The sequence below is a fragment of the Dreissena polymorpha genome, chromosome 6 (assembly GCF_020536995.1).
Source record: "Dreissena polymorpha isolate Duluth1 chromosome 6, UMN_Dpol_1.0, whole genome shotgun sequence".
Lineage (NCBI taxonomy): Eukaryota > Metazoa > Mollusca > Bivalvia > Myida > Dreissenidae > Dreissena > Dreissena polymorpha.
Genome location: NC_068360.1, coordinates 37,924,335 through 37,943,921, shown reverse-complemented (window position 1 = coordinate 37,943,921; position 19,587 = coordinate 37,924,335). Strand labels below are relative to the sequence as shown.

At 35.4% G+C, this 19,587-nt stretch overlaps 1 protein-coding gene across 1 annotated transcript; it reads left to right on the top strand.

Annotated features, from left to right (window-relative positions):
- The first annotated feature begins 1,149 nt into the window (after positions 1-1,149).
- On the top strand, positions 1,150-16,110 carry LOC127835598 (uncharacterized). Its single transcript, XM_052362034.1, has 9 exons — positions 1,150-1,217; positions 3,425-3,531; positions 13,462-13,578; positions 13,812-13,931; positions 14,160-14,276; positions 14,482-14,598; positions 14,810-14,926; positions 15,140-15,257; positions 16,053-16,110. The coding sequence occupies exons 1-9, from the start codon at positions 1,150-1,152 to the stop codon at positions 16,108-16,110; spliced, it is 939 nt and encodes a 312-aa protein (XP_052217994.1).
- The last annotated feature ends 3,477 nt before the right edge of the window (positions 16,111-19,587 follow it).

Here is a 19,587-nt window from a genome sequence, read left to right as displayed (position 1 = left end):
TAGTCATACGGCCCTGTACGGCTAGCCTGTATTGGCTAGTCATACGGCCCCGTACAGCTAGCCTGTATTGGCTAGTCGTACGGCCCCGTACAGCTAGCCTGTATTGGCTAGTCGTACGACTCTTTACGTATAGCCTTTCCTATGGGGATTGTCTAGCCGTACAACCTAATAAAGTATAGAATTGTCATTCAGTGCTGTCAATCAGTAATTAGTTTGTTGAAGCTCATAAAAGTAAACAAATACACCGATAAGCCTGTGAATTCACACTGTCAAATTAGCATCTTTGTTTCCGTTGCAAGAAATTACAATTTAAAAAGCAATCATTGAATCACTGAAGGTTCATTTGTATGCATAGTCGAAATTACATGTATTATGTCCAATAGTCGTGAAATTTTCATTGACTAAGTTAAGATTATTTATTATTTATTTAAAGTATACATTTGATATTTACATGTACAATGCATATTTATATATTCCATAACTGTGATTTGTATTGATTGCTGTAATTGTGGTTTGGCAAAATAAATTTACATGGACATATCTCCATTTTATACACCCTTTATATACTATGTACGAATCGGAATTTCAATTTCTAAGTAGCTTAAACAAATGCACTGATTATCTTGCGGGCTGTTCATGCAGCGAAAAACAATTAGCATCTAATCAGCCTGCACACCCATTTTGAGTACATGTATTAACACGTTTTCTTATTACGCATGGCAAAGAAATCTGCACGTAGATCAATAAATAATCAATATATTCATTAGTTATAACAGCCCTACGGCTAGACAGTCCCTATAGGAAAGGCTAAACGTACAGAGCCGTGCGACAAGCCAATATAGGCTAGTCGTACGGTCCCGTACGGCTAGCCTATATTGGCTAGTCGTACGGGGCCGTACTGCTAGCCACTGCCTTGTAACAAACAATTTATAAAATATCTCATCTAGGACTTATCCTTATTTTCTAGAAATTTACATTTAATTTGGATTTTTTTTTAATATACAGTTTCCAACTATTTTGGTGTAGATGAAAATAATTAAGAAAATATTCACTATCAACAGTGGGTTGGTTATAATTCGTGTATACAATTTATTGAATGCTTTATATAAAAATCATGACAAGTTCATTGTTAAGTGTGTTATTATAAAAATGAAGACTGTCAATGACACTGAACAGATTGATAGGAAAGATATCAACAAAGGGTTGCTAGGCCTAGGGTCGGTTACAAAAGAACTATCTCAAATTAATTATTTCGCCTGTATTTAAGTTTTGTTAAGACATCAGACTTTAAATAAATTATGTCACTTGCGTCGAAATTGTTTTTGTTCAGTATAAAAAGCACATTCAACACTTTAAGTGGCCCAATTAATCTAATAAATTATTAAATAAGACGTTGAAAGCACCAAAGTGGAGTTAGCTAAAGAAACTTCAGCGTACAGTTTATATAGTATTGACAGACCTGTAAAGTCGCGCCTGTCAAAAATCATAAAAAGCGACATTTAAAGTTATGGAAGCCAGAACTAAAGTGGAGTAGGCTCTAGCGATATTGTGCACCGATGGCGATGTCGTTTAACATACATTTAGTAAATAGATCTAACTGCAGTAAATTTCAAGGTAAATTGAAATCGAAGCTGTACATGAAATATTATGCCTAGATTGTCATGTGTCTGTTGCAATTATATTTAAATAATAGAAAGAATCATTGCTCAAGTACCTTTATCTGACCGTTCTCACGACTACGATTTTGTTTATTTTTGTTCCATTGCGCATGCGCAGTGCTCTGTATTTTCCGTTTATCTGACCCTTTTCATAGTCTGACGAGTTTCACGTCACACCGGATATGAACATTGTTGATCCGGCATCTGTATGGGAATGGGGCTTAAGGTACTCACAGTTCACGAACATTAAGTCTTGCTAGCTTTTAACGCAGTTAAAGCCACTTTGAAGAGACTTCCCGTCACTTAAATATTAGCCTGTATCTGATGTAGGCTATCGTGACTTATGTTAAATTACTAATTACTATGAATAGAATAAAAATTTCCATCTTGGTTACTTTCCTTGTTAACATATTATATACATATCTTATGTAAACATTCGTCCCGAAGCATGTCTTCGATTGAACAGTTCCTGAAATCTGCACTTATGAAGGTATATAGATTTAGACATGTATTAATGCATTTAGTAACTGGTTATTTTTTCATACGCACATAAAGCAGGATTATACGAAGCATGTATACATTGGACGTAATTCATTTGCTTCTTTAAATTGTGCTTTTAGATCGCTATCAGTTTCACTGGAAGAGACTATCGGTTAACATCCGGTCCCTCTGTCTGTTCATCCGTCTGTCTGACCACGTGGATCTTATTTAAATTATTCATGAGCATAAACAAATTATTATCTTAGTATAACACAGTCGATGTCGATATTTATACATCACACAATACTTTTAAATGTATAAAAATCATAAATTAAACTCAAACATTAGATAGATCATCATCATCATCATCATGATCATCATCATCATCATCACCACCACTTCGACCACCACCATCATCATCTTCATCATCATCTTCTTCTTCTTATCATTTTCATCATTCTCATTTTTCTCATCATCATTTCAATCGATTGGTGTATACCGGATAGTTAAGGACTCTTGCCTCTTGAAACATGTTAGCGGTTTTCAATATTTTGTATTGTTTATACTAAAATAACAACACGCTCTTTATTAAACATTAAGTGCCACTTATTCAGTGTTTGAAGTGTTCATAGTTCATCGTTTTGACATTTCTGTACATTGTGGCTACACGTCAACTAGTTTACACCAATTCAGCCGCACTTCCAAATGTAAAAAGAAAACCATCATATATTCCTTCAGCTTTTTTCAATATACCAAACTTGTACTTGGCGGTCTAAACAGTAGGCCTATTATGCAAAAGAAGTATATATTTAGGTCTGATTGTAGAGCGCGAGACTAGACTATAATTTGCAGATCGCGATTAAGATCCCCGATCAGGCCATATTACTTGTGTGAGATTGCTCATGAAGTTTTGTAGAACATAGTACTGGTTAACCAGTACATCCAGGAAAAGTATTAATTGGTAAACTGACCATCTGTTCCATGTGTATAACTCATAAAGGAGTGTTATTTGCTTAACCCATTGATGCCTGGTGGACTATCCCATTTTTCTAAATTGGATCAATTTATTTCCAAAATTAGGGATGTCTAGTATATACATTTCTATATTTTGAATATTTCTTTCAGAAATTCCTTTAAGCAAACAGCGCAGACCCTGATGAGATGCCGCATCATGCGGCGTCTCAGCTGAGTCTACGCTATTTGACAAGGCCCTTTTCTAGACGCTAGGCATAAATTGGTTAAATGATAGTGAGTTAATTGCTTATTTAGTTTGTCTTCCTATATAGCGTTTTGGATGTGTTTTTTCTGTACAAACACCCAGAAAAGGCCAAGAAAGATGTCCTTAGTGCAATCAAGAAGTTTGAATCTCAAAGCCCAAAATATGAGGCATTCGGTAAGAGGACATTTCAAATACAGAAATATAAACGCTATGACTTGTGTTTGGTGTATTTCAAAGCTTTCACTCGAACTTTGTAATTAAATCTAGCTATCAATCCTTGAGTATTAAAGGTAATAAAGCGGTGATTATCGACTTGCGTTTCATGATACATTGATATCTGAAAGATGAACATTACTGGTAAAAAAATGTGAAATAAAGCATTGACAATACTTGCGACCTCTGACATCATTGATGCAAACAATTACTGTTTTCGCTCACTTTACACCAGTGAAGTATCCAATACTTCTATATTCTCTAGGAAGAGAATAGTTTAATGGTCTCAGCTATTTTGCAAATTTATACATACCGGTAGCGCACATTAAATGAATCGTTGAACTATTGCTTTTATCAAATCATGTCATTGGTATATTTGTCACAACGATTCTTTCTATGAAAAAGTGTCCATCGAAATCATTTGCGTTATGTGTATCTGGTTCTTACAATATCCTAAATAATTTAAATGCCATGCTATACATTCTAAGGCTTGATTTAAATGGTGCACAGTTGTTTACAACAAGTGCGCATGCTTGAAACACTTTTAGCAGTTTCGCGTTTTGTTGCTAAGAAGATAATAAACAAAAATTGACCACCATTTTTTATCGAGTCCATCGAAAATGTTGGGGTCTTGGGGCGCTAGCCATTGACACAAACAATATATAGGATAACAATGTTTTTTTAAAGGATTGTATTTACTTAATCATAGAAAACATCGAGACTGGTGTCTGCGTCTAGATGTTTTGCGCTTGACACCGGCTCGACTTCGACAGTCGCAGACGGTATATTATGTGTAGACACGAGTGAAACTTTTTAGGAACTTGCAAGTACTTTTGTATATCACGTATTCCACTAGATAGCTGTCGTACAGCTGCTTTTGTGTTTCTGATTTTAGCAAGCTTTTTTTGACAGCGTGCCAGGCGCTTTCCACTTAGTTCGTACAGGAACCGGTTTCTGTTTTTTTTTAATTCTTAAGAGTGGTTTACTTTTAAATGTAAATAACCATCTTTTTCTAACGAGCTGTAGGATTTCCAGCAGGCTCTTATTATTTGCGTTGCTGTTTTAATGTATTTCTGTATTAAATAAATTGATGTTTGAGCCAACCTGACCTCCACTATCCTAAAAAAGCACCTCTCCGTGTCTTTTTCTATACCGTAGTACCACCAAATACCCACATTATTTCTATCCTATTTCCTATGTGGTACTTTCGCTTTCCAAAATTTAGATTTGTGTATTTCTACAACACATCCTGGGCCAGCTATTTTCTCGCTATCTTTTTCAAGGCGAAGAGAAAAACTTCTCGGGCGAAATTCATCCTATCAATCAGGCTGTGCTCGGATATGCCAAGCTCGCGGGCTATAAAGTCACTGAGCAACAGAAACACCCAGTAGTACGTCAGATTTATAGCCTGAGCTAGCGTAAGGTGCGTTCCGCTGAACCAACAAGCTTCTCTGATCGAATAATTTTTATTTCAGGCCCTGTTGGAACATCTCCAAACAAACTGGCCTTTGCTGTAGCTTTAGTCTCGAACAAGACTAACCTTTTCAGATACACACCTACTGCAAATTCCCCCAAAATCCGACAATAAATTTTAATATTAACCAAAACGTTAAACCGTCTGAATCCCTGCATACACTCTACACGTCGTTAACGACAAACATTAATAAAAAAATACTACTTTGTTTATGGATGTCGGGTTCATCTGAATATCGTTAAACGTAAACAATTAAATGCGACTATTAAGTCACATGCAAACACGTGATAGGTCGCAAGGTATAGCGTCATACAATGGAATATCATTAATAAAACGGATGTGATAGCAAGCAGGTTAGTTTAATATCGTTACAAGTAAATAACATTGCTATAAAACGGAGTTTTTAACAAAACTCTTTTACGCGGATTAAAAAAAGTGGTTATTGTTGCAAACATAGCCGACGAAAAACAATTAAACGCTTTTGCATTCATTTTTACATACCAGTAAAACTCAATTTACTGAAATTCATGGTAATGTCCCTCGTTATTTTATTATTTATTTCGACCTGAGCGATGGGAAAGTATTGATTTTCAATAAGAAATGACTGTTATGTTTTAAGATTGGATACTACAGCGGGAAAAAACTTTCGCGAAGGCGTGTACTAATCAAATACAAAGTAGGCGGACAATAACGCTGAAAAAAAACAACAGTTGTTTGTTATATATCACATGATATACGTTTTGTATTGCGTTAAGACATTCATCGGAAAAAGAACATATTAAAGAAAATGTATAGTTATTGGGGTCCCTTCTCACAAAAGGTTGATTATATTGATGGATTTGAGTTGAAGGTTTTACTTTAATTTACATAAAATTGGTATAAGTATATTTTTGCACATGATATATTGTATTGTTTTCAAAATGAGAATGCAATTTTAAATAAAGCCTGTTGTTATTTGCAGTGTTAAATGATTGCTCATCGAGAGAGCTCTTGCAACTGGACGGAACGATCCCTGTCACCCACAAATGTCAGTGCATATTTTTCTGTTTACAATTATATTGCGCAACAATTACCTGGGTGTTTCAAATTTAAAGGTTTTTATTTTAAGTTTCCCACCATCACCAAATTTGAAATGAAGAGAAGTCGATGTGAAATTGTTAGAACTTTACTGACAGTACGGGACTAGAAAGTTAAAGGTTATTGTTAAGGTATTGTGTTGAAATATGTTGTGATGTTTATTTTATGTTGTATTTGTTTTTCTAAAATGCATATATATTGTATATATTATATATACAAGCGACAAAATCATGCAATACATGGTTCAATGTAATGTATTTTGTTCAACTTACAATTTGTTCTATCTAATACATCAATGACAGGTCCGAACTTTATGCTAGTAATCTAAAAAGCGGCTAACCGTTAGCACACCGACACGCAATACTCTTCATATCAAACAAAATGGCGTCCAATCATTAGCAAAACAAAGCCGATATCGAGATAAAATATCGCATCATATCAAAATGAAATTTATTTTCTTTACAAAAAAGATTAAATAACAACGAATCGATGTGTTTTACTAAATTAATTACGATAAAATAAAAAGTTGAAGACAAATGCTTAATACACCGATACGCGATATCACCAGGCTATATGTTATATAGCAGCGATAAACTAGTGATGCTTTGTAACATATGATTATAAGCATTAATTGTTGTTCTGTTACTATTTGTATTCCTTGATTTTAGTTATATCAATTTTATTTTTTTCAAAGGCGGCGCATGTTAACGAAAAAAATACACGATTAAAAGTGTTTACACGTCTAGGATAGCACAATTAAAAGCAAGCTCTTTTTAGTTTTCGGTCCGAACTGGGTAACCTACCTACATCCCTGAATATGACCGTCCATGAATATTCAAAGTAAATTTAAATTTAGGGTTTTTCGTTTGATAATAAATTTCATTTTTTATTTAAGAAAGCCCACAGCCAAATCAAATAAAAAACCGTTTGCTTCAAATGTGTTAAAATTTGGAGGAAGGTGTAATTATAATTGCAGTGAATTGAATAAATGGAAAACTCGAATAAGCAGATTTGTCTTTATTTCAATGAAATTTTATTTCACCTTTCTGAGGTCTTTCTCTGAATCAATTACATTAACTAAAAATATAGATTCGAGGTCTTTATATAGAGACTGTTATGAAATTTTATTATCCGAAAGCACATCTTAGAGCACTCGTAATATGAAAACTTGTCACGTACAAGACATATTAAACACCGCGCGGCGGTTGCCATCAAATTCTTTGAAAGTGTTGATGTAAATATAGTATTGAAACAATTGTAGCACACGTAGACCTCAATGTGTTATATAGTTTTCATGTTCCTTTAATCATCATGAATAACTAAGATGTTCACCTAAAGTTTCCGAATGCATTTGGTTAAAATATGCCGATAATCTGAATTATACATATTCGAAATATATGAAGATATACGATCATAAAGCAATCGCCCTAATATCCCCGAAAACCAGTCTCGCGTAAGATTTGTACCAACAACATGAAGTCATTCTACATTCAAGAACACTGAAAATATCTAAGATAAAAATTCTGCTGGAAACGCATATACCACATGGCGCACACTTCAGATGGTGTATAGGATATTTGAAATCTTCAGGTGCCGTGACCAACATCCCAATCTGTATCTGGCTAATGGACATACACCCCTAAGACCCACCGATTGTGTTTGTAAAATCCACCCAAACAATGGAAATCAGATCCGGCGTGAGCGTGAATGGATACATGTGAGAAAATTATAACGCATTTATAACTGTTTCATTTAAAACTAATTTCAAATATGTTATATCTGTTTAACCCATTAATGACCACATTATTTTTTTGCAATTTTATTAAAAACTGTAAGGAACTATACAAGAATGATATTAAACAACTTTATAGTGATATTTACTATTGGAATATTATTGCTTTATGCAATTTTAGTCATGTCCCAAATTTGGGACGCCAGACACATAATATATCAATATTCATATATATTCAATCTTTTCGTAATGACACATTTACTTCCAAATATGCATGAATGTATGTGTTTCTGCATGTTTATGACAATCCAATCACCTGTCTATGAATTGTGAAATATATATCTCCACTTATCACTGGCAATGAAATGCTATGAAACATCTGTCATGGAGTCCAACATCAGACTTCACGCGGATCCGGGTTGACTTTCCGCCACAAAAGGCACTCCTTTTCTGTGTGTTATTTGGCGCAATGTAGTGGTCGCGCCTGTCTTGCCTGACAGCAGCCGGTACTCTACGATTAATGTGCATGACCCTCCCAACCGGACGTCCACGCAAAGCTCGTTGGGAATACCGCATAAGATAAACTTTGCATATTTCCCGCCTGAAATTTAGAAGATCCATGGGTTGGTTCTGATATTTGGCAGATAATCTGTACAGGATCCATGCATTTTGCACAACCATGTCCGGGATAAACACAAACAGTGCCCACCACCATTTCTTTATCCGATTTAATTCTGTAGGTGTTGATATTTTGATCCATACGATCAACACCTCCAATACATTTGTTGTATTCCGCAATAACCTTTGGCTGTTGCACTTCTATAATCCTTGTTTCACGTTTTGACCAGCGCTGGACCCTTTTTACTGGAGTGATTTTGTGGCCGCCTTTCCCTTCTAAGAATGTTGCGCATCCGTTGCTCATTCTGGTTTTGTTGCACAGGGATCTGAACGTCATAGTTAATAGTGGTGCCCGATGCATAGGACACAGAATTCGGACACAGAATCTACATCACTAGCCTCATCTTGCGATGTGTCCGAATGGTTAGTGTCTGTGATGTTTAAGACTGATGCGGTGGCATTTCGCACAGAAACAGTCACATCAGCACGAAGTTGGTTTCCTGTCAAATTGTTTATATTGCCTCTGAGGTCTTCATCCCCGCTATCCACATCAGCTTCTTGAAAGTCTGTACCATCTTCAAGAAGATGCAAAACATCATTTAGAGTGAGCCTGTTAACATAAATGTATATAAATGTAGTTGTAAAATATTATTATTTGTTATTTTTACAGACCATACTAAATCGCAAATTTAACACATATGTGCTTAGCGTCCCAAATTTGGGACATCATATTGATTAGTAAAAAGTCAAGGGAAAATAAGTAAATACTTATATTTCCATTAGTGAACATTATAAAAATCACATATTTCAATATTACAAATCTATAATTTTTACTTTATTACAAAAAATGTATAATTGAGCATAAATAAATACATACCTTTTTTTAGCCAATGTCAGTCCAAGAAAAATGTGCCCCTTGTCGTTAAATGCAGCCTTGTGAATGCATGAAATCTCTTTCTGTTTCATCTCAAATTAATCTTACCTGATACAAAGGACTGATAGCACAGCCACACAACAGAGATAACTGTATATTTATCACTGAAATAATAAACACTGACTAGATTTCCTAGGTGTCCAAAATATAGGACGCTAGACAGTAATGGGTTAATGTATTATAATGCAAACATGCGATGAAATAAGCGGTAACAATTAACATATATATTTTGCAGCTTGGAACCATGAAGGGCCTATATGGGTAAATGTGTGTTACTTATATATATATAGTGTGAGGGTAGTTTAGATACCTTATCGGATCTTGCCCTAATACAACTATGGTTTCATATTTGTAAATAAGTGTCTATGTATGTAACATTGTCCATTCTGTGTATGTAAAAATTGTTCCCACGTCGAGATGTGTTGCGGTGTAAGTGCGAGATATATAGCTGTTAATGAACCATCCTTTTTTGGGGGATGTGGATTTCATAGTATGTATGTCTCGTTCTGCACCGAAGCTAGGCGCATACGCCGAAGTCTCAAATGGGAATATGTATGTCTGTCTGTGTATCTGGATGTTCACACACCTTTCTCCCTATATATAAATTATCGACTGTGAACGAGTATCTATTAATAGATCCTGGAAATAGGAAATGTCGTTGTTGTGAAATATAATTATCTCCCTGTTAATACACAAATATATTCATAATTTCACTGTTTCTTCTTGATCCAACGGATTTCCGCGGTGTCTCTAACATAATGTGAGGGTAGTTTAGAATCCTTATCGGATCTTGCCCTAATACAACTATGGTTTCATGTTTGTAAATAAGTGTCTATGTATGTAACATTGTCCATTCTGTGTGTGTAAAAATTGTTCCCACGTCGAGATGTGTTGCGGTGTAAGTGCGAGATATATAGCTGTGAATGAACCATCCTTTTTTGGGGGATGGGGATTTCATAGTATGTATGTCTCGTTCTGCACCGTAGCTAGGCGCACACGCCGAAGTCTCAAATGGGAATATGTATGTCTGTCTGTGTATCTGGTTGTTCACACCTTTCTCCCTATATATAAATTATCGACTGTGAACGAGTATCTATTAATAGATCCTGGAAATAGGAAATGTCGTTGTTGTGAAATATAATTATCTTCCTGTTAATACACAAATATATTCATAATTTCACTGTATCTTCTAGATCCAACGGATTTCCACGGTGTCTCTAACATAGTGTGAGGGTAGTTTAGAATCCTTATCGGATCTTGCCCTAATACAACTATGGTTTCATGTTTGTAAATAAGTGTCTATGTATGTAACATTGTCCATTCTGTGTATGTAAAAATTGTTCCCACGTCGAGATGTGTTGCGGTGTAAGTGCGAGATATATAGCTGTGAATGAACCATCCTTTTTGGGGGGATGGGGATTTCATAGTATGTCTGTCTCGTTCTGCACCGTAGCTAGGCGCACACGCCGAAGTCTCAAATGGGAATTTGTATGTCTGTCTGTGTATCTGGTTGTTCACACACCTTTCTCCCTATATATAAATTATCGACTGTGAACGAGTATCTATCAATAGATCCTGGAAATGTCGTTGTTGTGAAATATAATTATTTCCCTGTTAATACACAAATATATTAATAATTTTAACTGTATCTTCTAGATCCAACGGATTTCCACGGTGTCTCTAACATAGTGTGAGGGTAGTTTAGAATCCTTATCGGATCTTGCCCTAATACAACTATGGTTTCATGTTTGTAAATAAGTGTCTATGTATGTAACATTGTCCATTCTGTGTATGTAAAAATTGTTCCCACGTCGAGATGTGTTGCGGTGTAAGTGCGAGATATATAGCTGTGAATGAACCATCCTTTTTTGGGGGATGGGGATTTCATAGTATGTATGTCTCGTTCTGCACCGTAGCTAGGCGCACACGCCGAAGTCTCAAATGGGAATATGTATGTCTGTCTGTGTATCTGGTTGTTCACACACCTTTCTCCCTATATATATATATATATATATATATACGTATAATATGCTAATTGGCTTCATATGGTTCTTGCATAGTTCTCATATGCGCTGCCAAAGCACATTTTGTTAAATGAGCAATCTAGAATGTTACTCAAACACAACCAGCTTCTTTCGATTAACATTGCTCCTCCATTTTGCCATCAGCAGTTGTATAACTTGAGTAAATTTATAACACTCACTTGATATAACAAATACTTTTATGCATTAAATAATATTGATAATATATCATACTTTCCATATTTTATGAGCATGATACAAATTGAGTAATGGATCAAATATCTCTATAAAATGGTCTAGTCATTAGTTAGATAAAGGTTTAGCAAAAAGAAGCCATATTAAAGATGCATTTTTCATGTCAACATATTTAATCGATTTTTCCAAATATGAACATTGGATAATTGAAATACAATGTCTTATTTCAGTAGCTAGAAACGGAAAACACTTTTTACTGAAAAAGAATAATTAATTTGCTGGATTTGGAATTTTCGAAGCAATGCCAGTGGTGCAAATAACACATGGTCCGCTTGAATCGACGTCAATTCGATTTTTTTTATTAACAATATTGAATGGCATGCATTTGCCTCGTGAAATTGCCAACAATTTATAATGTCTTTTTATTTCTGTGTAAATACTCTATCAGCATAAAATCGAGTGAAGTCAAAATTGTACTCTTCTCTTAACTACTTGCTTGTTGGTTTGTGCGAAGGCCTCCGCAAACAATTCAGTTGTTTGGTCGACCTCTTGTAAACACAGCTACACGCGCGAACTGAGAAAAGCCGGTACTGGTTGACATTTTCTCAGGAAAAACACGGACCTGATAATAATTGCTCACCACCGAAATCGAACCCGACGTTTCTGTAGCTACTGGAGCCACGGACAGTGACTCAATATTGTGTTGCGTGCTGATGAGCGGCCTAAACCGCTTCTGGTTTCAAATCCTTATAACTGATTTCGCTGGCAATTTTTCCGTCCCTACCCTTGCATGTTGATTTTCTAACATTTCGTTGCAAAGAGTTAATTAGCATAACCTTGCTTTCCATGGTCCACAATTCATTTAAGTTATCTGTCTCCTCTTAAGCATAAGCATCATGAAGCTGTACCTAATAAACAAATCCTCCATAGTCTGTTTTTCACATTCGTGGCCATTCATGACTCAAACAGTTAAACAAGAGAATTTTCCCTTATCCGTGTTCTCGTATCAGTATCAGTTCTGTCAGTCGATTTCAAATATTATCCCCTCTCCGTCTAATATAATATTTTCCCAACCAGTATATACTTAAACATAAATTAAATTGTTTACATCGCACGCATCGGTTATAGTGTACTGTTAGACCCGAATTGTGTCTATTTGGTAAGACATTATAAGATTCTAAGTGTTATATCACAATTTGAATGTACAATAACATTTACTTCGTGTTCTTGCATGAACAATCTACAGAGCCGTTCACTGCTTTGCATGACAAAATAAGGAACCCAACTTAAAAAAATGGGCGCAATAACGATGGGTGTCTGTATTAACTTGTCGTTCTGGCGTGATAAAACGTTCATGTTCGCTCTTATTTTGTTTCACAGATAATATACAAATAAACCAAAACGCGAGACCGATAGAGCAGAAATTATACTGAATCATGTTACTTGCATGTTGCCCTCTGCTGTAGGTGAGTCATAGACCCCTCCGTAACTGTTATGTTTGTATGGGTAAACTTGTAGCAATTCAGTGATTGAAATCTTGACAGTTAATAATTTTCGTTTAAACATATAAAGACAAGCGTGGTATAACACAAATACTTAAGATTCACATAACAGTAACATACGCGTTTGTTTCTCAGGGTACCCGCCCTATTCAGATCAGTCCAAAGTGGTATGCGTTGCATTATGGCATATTGCATGATAGATCACTGTATTAAATAACATAGCATTATGACACATATTATTAAATAACATTGCAATAAAGAACATTGCTACATAGCACATTGAAGTATGGCACATTTCATTATTGTACAGTAAACTTTAACTGTTTTGTTTGTTTCAGGGTACTGTACTCCGATGCCAAGTGTGGGTTGTGCCCAGAACCTGCCCTACCCCACGGACAGCTCTTACCACGGGGCATACTCCGCCCCTACATCCAGCTACAACACGCCATATCCAGGTCAGTCCATAGTGGTTTACATTACATGATGGTGTTTTGCTTTAAAACACATAGCATAATAGCATATTGCATGGTAACACATTATATTCAATAACGTTGCACTATGGCACATAGTATTACATACAATTGCAATGAAGAACATTTCGCTAAATAGCAAATTTAATAATAGCATATTGCATTACAGTACACTTAATTATAGCAAATTTAACTTTAATTATATTGTTATGTTTTAGGATATGGTTTGCCAATGACGAGTGTTGGTGCCGACCAGAACCAACCAAAGCCCCCGGGGGACAGCTCCTACCCTGGAACATATACCGCCCCTGTATCCAGCTATCATACACCATATCCAGGTCTGTCCACCATAGGGTTCATTTCATTATAGCAAATTGTGTTATAGAAGACTGAATTATAGCATATTGCATACTAGAACATGTTATTAAATAACATTGAATACATATCATTGTATTAATACAATTGCATTTAGGATTATTGCATTATACCACATTGCATAATAGCATATTGCATAATAGTACACTGCATAATGACACATTCAACTCTCACTATTTGTTTTGTTTCAGGACATGGTATGCCGACGCTGAGTGTGGGTGGTGCCCAAACCCCGCCCAATCCCCCGGGCAGCTCCAGCCCTGGATCATATCCTGCCCTTACACCCAGCTGCAATACACCATATCCAGGTCAGTCCATAGTGTTGTTCATTGCATTATTGTGTTAGAAAATTGCATTATAGCATATTGTATAATAACACATACTATTGAATAACATAGTATTATATAACATTGTATTAATAAAATGGCATAAAAGATCATTGCATTATAGCATATTGCATCCTAGTAAATTGCATTACGGAACATTCATCTCTCACTAATTGTTTTGTTTCAGGACATGGTATGCCGACCCTGAGTGTGGGTTGTTCCCAAAACCCTCCTAACCCCCCAGGCAGCTCCAACCCTGGAACATACCCCGCTCCTGCATCCAGCTACAATACATCATATTTAGGTCAGTCCATAGTGGTGTTCATTTCTTTGCATATTGTGTTATAGCAGATTGCATAATAGAATATTGTATGATAGCACACTTTATTAAATAACATAGTATTATATAACATTGTATTTATAAATGTGCATGTAAGATCAAAGCATTATAGAATATTGCATACGAGTACACTGCATTATTGCACATTCAACTCTCACTAATTGTTTTGTTTCAGGACATGGTATGCCGATGCTGAGTGTAGGTGGTGCCCAAAACCCACCCAATCCCCCTGGCAGCTCCAACCCTGGAACATACCCCGCCCCTGCATCCAGCTATAATACATCATATCCAGGTCAGCCCATAGAGTTGTTCATTGCATTATAGCATATTGTCTTATAGCAGATTGCATTATAGTATATTGTATGATAGCACATTTTATTAAATAACATAGTATTATATAACATTTTATTAATAAAATTGCATAAAGATCATTGCATTATATAATATTGCATACTAGTACACTTCATTATGGCACATTCAACTCTCACTAATTGTTTTGTTTCAGGAAGTGGTATGCCGATGCTTAGCGTGGGTGGTGCCCAGAACCCGCCAAACCCCCCCGGGCGGCTCATACCATGGGTCATATCCCGCCCCCACACCCAGCGGCAATGCACCATATCCAGGTCAGTCCTACGTCTTATTATACTCTGCCTTAGGGCAGGATTTAGACCCTGTATCATGTGTATATTTGTCGCTTCTCATGTAACCATTATTTGCACAAAAAGTGGTGCTTATGTGTCTAATGTTTCGTTAACAATTGCACCGAAATAGCTATATTTGTTAAACCAACATTATCATATATTCCGTTTTATTCACAAGACGTGCACCTGACTTGGCTTAAAAATAGGAAGTGGTATATAAAATATCAAATATATCAATAATACAGTTTCTTAATGCAACCTTTGGAATCGATTGTTTAAATGTGCCTGCATTTTGTTCTTAGTGCATGGTATTGGTACATAACATGACTCGGAATTTGTCATTAAAATCTAGGTATCCATCGCACCATTTATGCTAAAAATATCTTTCTCTATTCTCAAGCAGCGCTGAATGCATATTGTCCTGTACATAATTTAGACAACAGTAACATACTTATGTCTCCACTGTTGTGTTGGTCAATTTCAATTCAAATTTCAAATTGAATTTTAACAGGAACCCTTGCTATTCCGTACCATCGTATCTCAAGCGTCGCATATCAGACTACAGGTAAACACTGTCGATTATTTGTAGGAAACATTGATTTATCTGACTCGGCGTGTCAATATGGAGCATTTTATGGTAGATCAAATAAATAATAATTCACATTCGAAATGCAACCTTTGGAAAAGCAAGATTGCAAAAATTGTTTCAATTTGTTTGTTTTACGAATTTTTTCATAGATCATTCCTTTTGTTCAAAGCATGACGTTTTTTCACCAGGAACACTGACACCATCGTTCCTTCCTATCCGGAGCGAAAAGGATCAGGCTACAGGTGAACACTGTCGATGACGTGGTAGAAAATATTAACGTATCCGACTAGGCGTATACACTTTGCAGTATTTAATTGAAAATGGAATAATTAGGGAATATGAACGTGTCTGACTCGGCGTATGAATTCTGCAGTAGTTGATTGAAAAGCGAATAAGTAATAATGCAAACTCGAAATGCAATATGGAAATGGCTTAGTTTTGTACCTCAATTATTCTTCGTGCATGCCAATGTTTAAAACATGAGCGTTTCCCGGTAAACACTAGGTTTTTAATCACTATTTGCAAGTACCTCAACTGCATTTTGAAAGTGTTCGTTTTAACTTATGTTTAACAGAAACACCAGCCCAATCTTGCCCTTGTATCTCGAGCGACGAGGATCCTACTACAGGTAAAGATGTCGATGAGTTGTAGGGCTATCGCGATCTGCAATCAGCGCACAACACTATATCGCACAGTAACACTCTATCGCGATACGTATCAAGATATTTACATATATTTGTGAAGGAAAACATAACTTTTTTAATGGAAACCTGTAATAAAATATGCTACTTCTGTTTAGAACTGTTTTAGCTCAAGGACTAGAAAGCTTGCTTGATGATGAAGGGTCATCAAAACAATTGTTCATCCTATGAAATGACATTTCAAGGATAGGATAGGGTTTTGTCCAAAAGTAAGGAATACTTTTGAGATAACTTCAATGTAATGAAACATCGAATAACAAACACATAAAATTAATGATCTAAAAGTAGTTAATTAAATGGGAAATGTTCGTATATTTTTGTTAAATATCGAAATTGTTCAACCAGATTGTATAGTCCAATTATGGCCATGAGTGTGTTATAAAAGGTTAGAGGTTTCAATCCCGCTCGTTTAAATATATAAATAGCAACGGAAGCAAGACTTCCTGTTGTCAATAACTTAATACATTTTAACATAAGTCACATAAACCAATCATGTTTTTCATCTTGTATACTATGGAGGACAAACGATGGGTTACCTTTCAATAATAAATTAATGGCTGAAACGAAACCGAATTGATGAATATGTCGTACCATTATGTAACTGGTTCAAACAACTTGTGTACCGCAGCGCAAGTCGGGTCGGCCAGCTCAATTAAGTGCTGGACTTCATATCAGGGGATCGTTGGTTAGATCCGCGACCTGCCACAAAGTGTGTGGAGATTGATCATGAACTTCTTTCTTCGGCAATTCTCATCATACTACTGATTCAAATCGGATAGTTGTCAATTATTGTCATAATGACGAACACTTATTACTGATAAACTAGTCATCACAGAAAAATTGTGAGTCGGTTAACAGACCGCCGTGATTTAGTGAAATACTGATGTAAACGACGTAAAACCGAAAACAAAAGTGTTGTAATGTTATATTGCATATGGTGTATATGTGGTATATAGTTAATAAGTGATTATTTTCATGTTGTGTCATTAACATGGCAAATTTTTAGCTTATCTTGTTATAGCGCAAAGACAATAATTGATGCAGTATACGAATTTTCTGGTTTATGTGTACTATATTTATTACTTTTGATTATTGAAGTAAGTACAATTAAGGTATTTATTTCAGTAATTTATGTTCATAATAATACGCATTTTAACATCCTTTTTGATTGTTTTAGCACGATTTGATTATTATAATTGTACAAATATCAGATTTGTTTATTATCCCTCATTATAAATGAAAAACAATATATAACAGTAACATGGATACATGCGTTTTGTACAACATGGACCGTACGAGCTTGTATCCAAATTTAAAGGAAACGACTCTTCAACCATCGAAGACGATCTTCAGGAAATCCAAAAGCTGCAAGGGTTACTAAGATGTAAGATTTGCAAGGTCCGGCGTGTGGTCTTGACCTACCTGCCCTGTTGCCACTGTTTCGCTTGCGAGGACTGCGGTACCAAGGTCCAGAGCTGCCCCATATGTCTCAAGAATTGTGCTCAAGTTCAAGGAGCAGTGAACAATATTTGCGCTATAAACGGTGGTTTGTTGTGTCAATTAACGTTATTGTTGTAGCATGTGAACGCATATTATTTAAGACGTGTCAAGTGATGTTTCTTTTTGTTCTCTATGTTATTGTTTATAAAGCTTATGTTCGTAAAAAGTAAAGTCATATATTTTGAGTTTAAGAAAGGGTCACAGGGTCACACCCTCCCATTCCATCTAAAGCACTGTCTTGTTTGGAGCAGCATTATTTGTAAACATTGTGGACAATCATGTTTATACATTAGTTACATACATAATGCATATAACAAAGATCATACAGTTAAAATTGATTTAATATATGCAATTGTAGAATATTTCACAATCTTCGCAGACATAATAAAACGATTCAAAGTAAAATCAGTGCGGAGCATGATATTCCTGTAACGTTTATAGTTCGAGTTTCAAAACTTGTTTAATGCGCATTCTTAATGTTAGGAAATAACAACTGTTTTGTACATCTTTTTGTTTGTGCAAAATGAATAACTTTAATGTTTTGTAGATAGAGGAACAAAAATACATTCTTAATAATAAATACAATGTTATAACACACAGAAGCGAAAGAATGTATGCATTTGTTTAAACTTCAGTTTAAGACAAATCGTATTGAGCTTAATTTTTTGATACATCACTTTAATTGTCTTTAAATTGTCATACAAACACATGGCATTGAGTTTTTAGCTGTGTGCATCTAAAATGATTTTATACATAAATCACGTTTTGTGGTTTTTATAAAAAGCAAAAAATTATATGTTGGTAACCAATGGCTGCGTTGTTGTCTTTCTTTACACATAACTTTTATATAAATACATAAAAGTTTATTCACAATATCCGTGCTATTAATATCACGTGATAGTGTATGCCCCATATGAAAGACATATTAGAGAGGAAGTCGAGAGTTCAAGAACCATATCACTCTTCATGATTTGCAGATATATTGCCGTTAAGTCAATTTTCTTGTACGAAGAAGAACATTCTTAGCACAAAATGAATGTAAACCTCTGATAAGTCCGCAAGTCGTGAATATATTTAAATTACTCCTATTATGATGCATGGATTTTAGAGAAAATACCGAGATCAATGACCATAACTTTCTTCATTCATTCAGACATTGCCTTGTGATGTGCCAAGCATAAATCCCTACGCATTGCAGCAATTAAACTGTATGTATACAAAACATTGCGAAGAAGTGCAGGGCCCTAGAAACTTAACTCCTTCCTTGTATAGCAATTTCTTTTCTTTCTTTTCATGCAGAAATTTATTACATACTGTTATTATCATTATATGTATATTACACTTGACGATGTATAGATGACTTGTTTTTAATCCACAGATAACGTTCCCGATAAGCACACAGTACAAACCATGTCACTTTCTCTTATGTTTTTTCAAAGTTATTATTGACCCTGGTCTTTTCGTGTGCAGAGATAAAGGCTTTTTGAAGAGATTTCCTGCCACTTAAATTTCAGCCCGTATG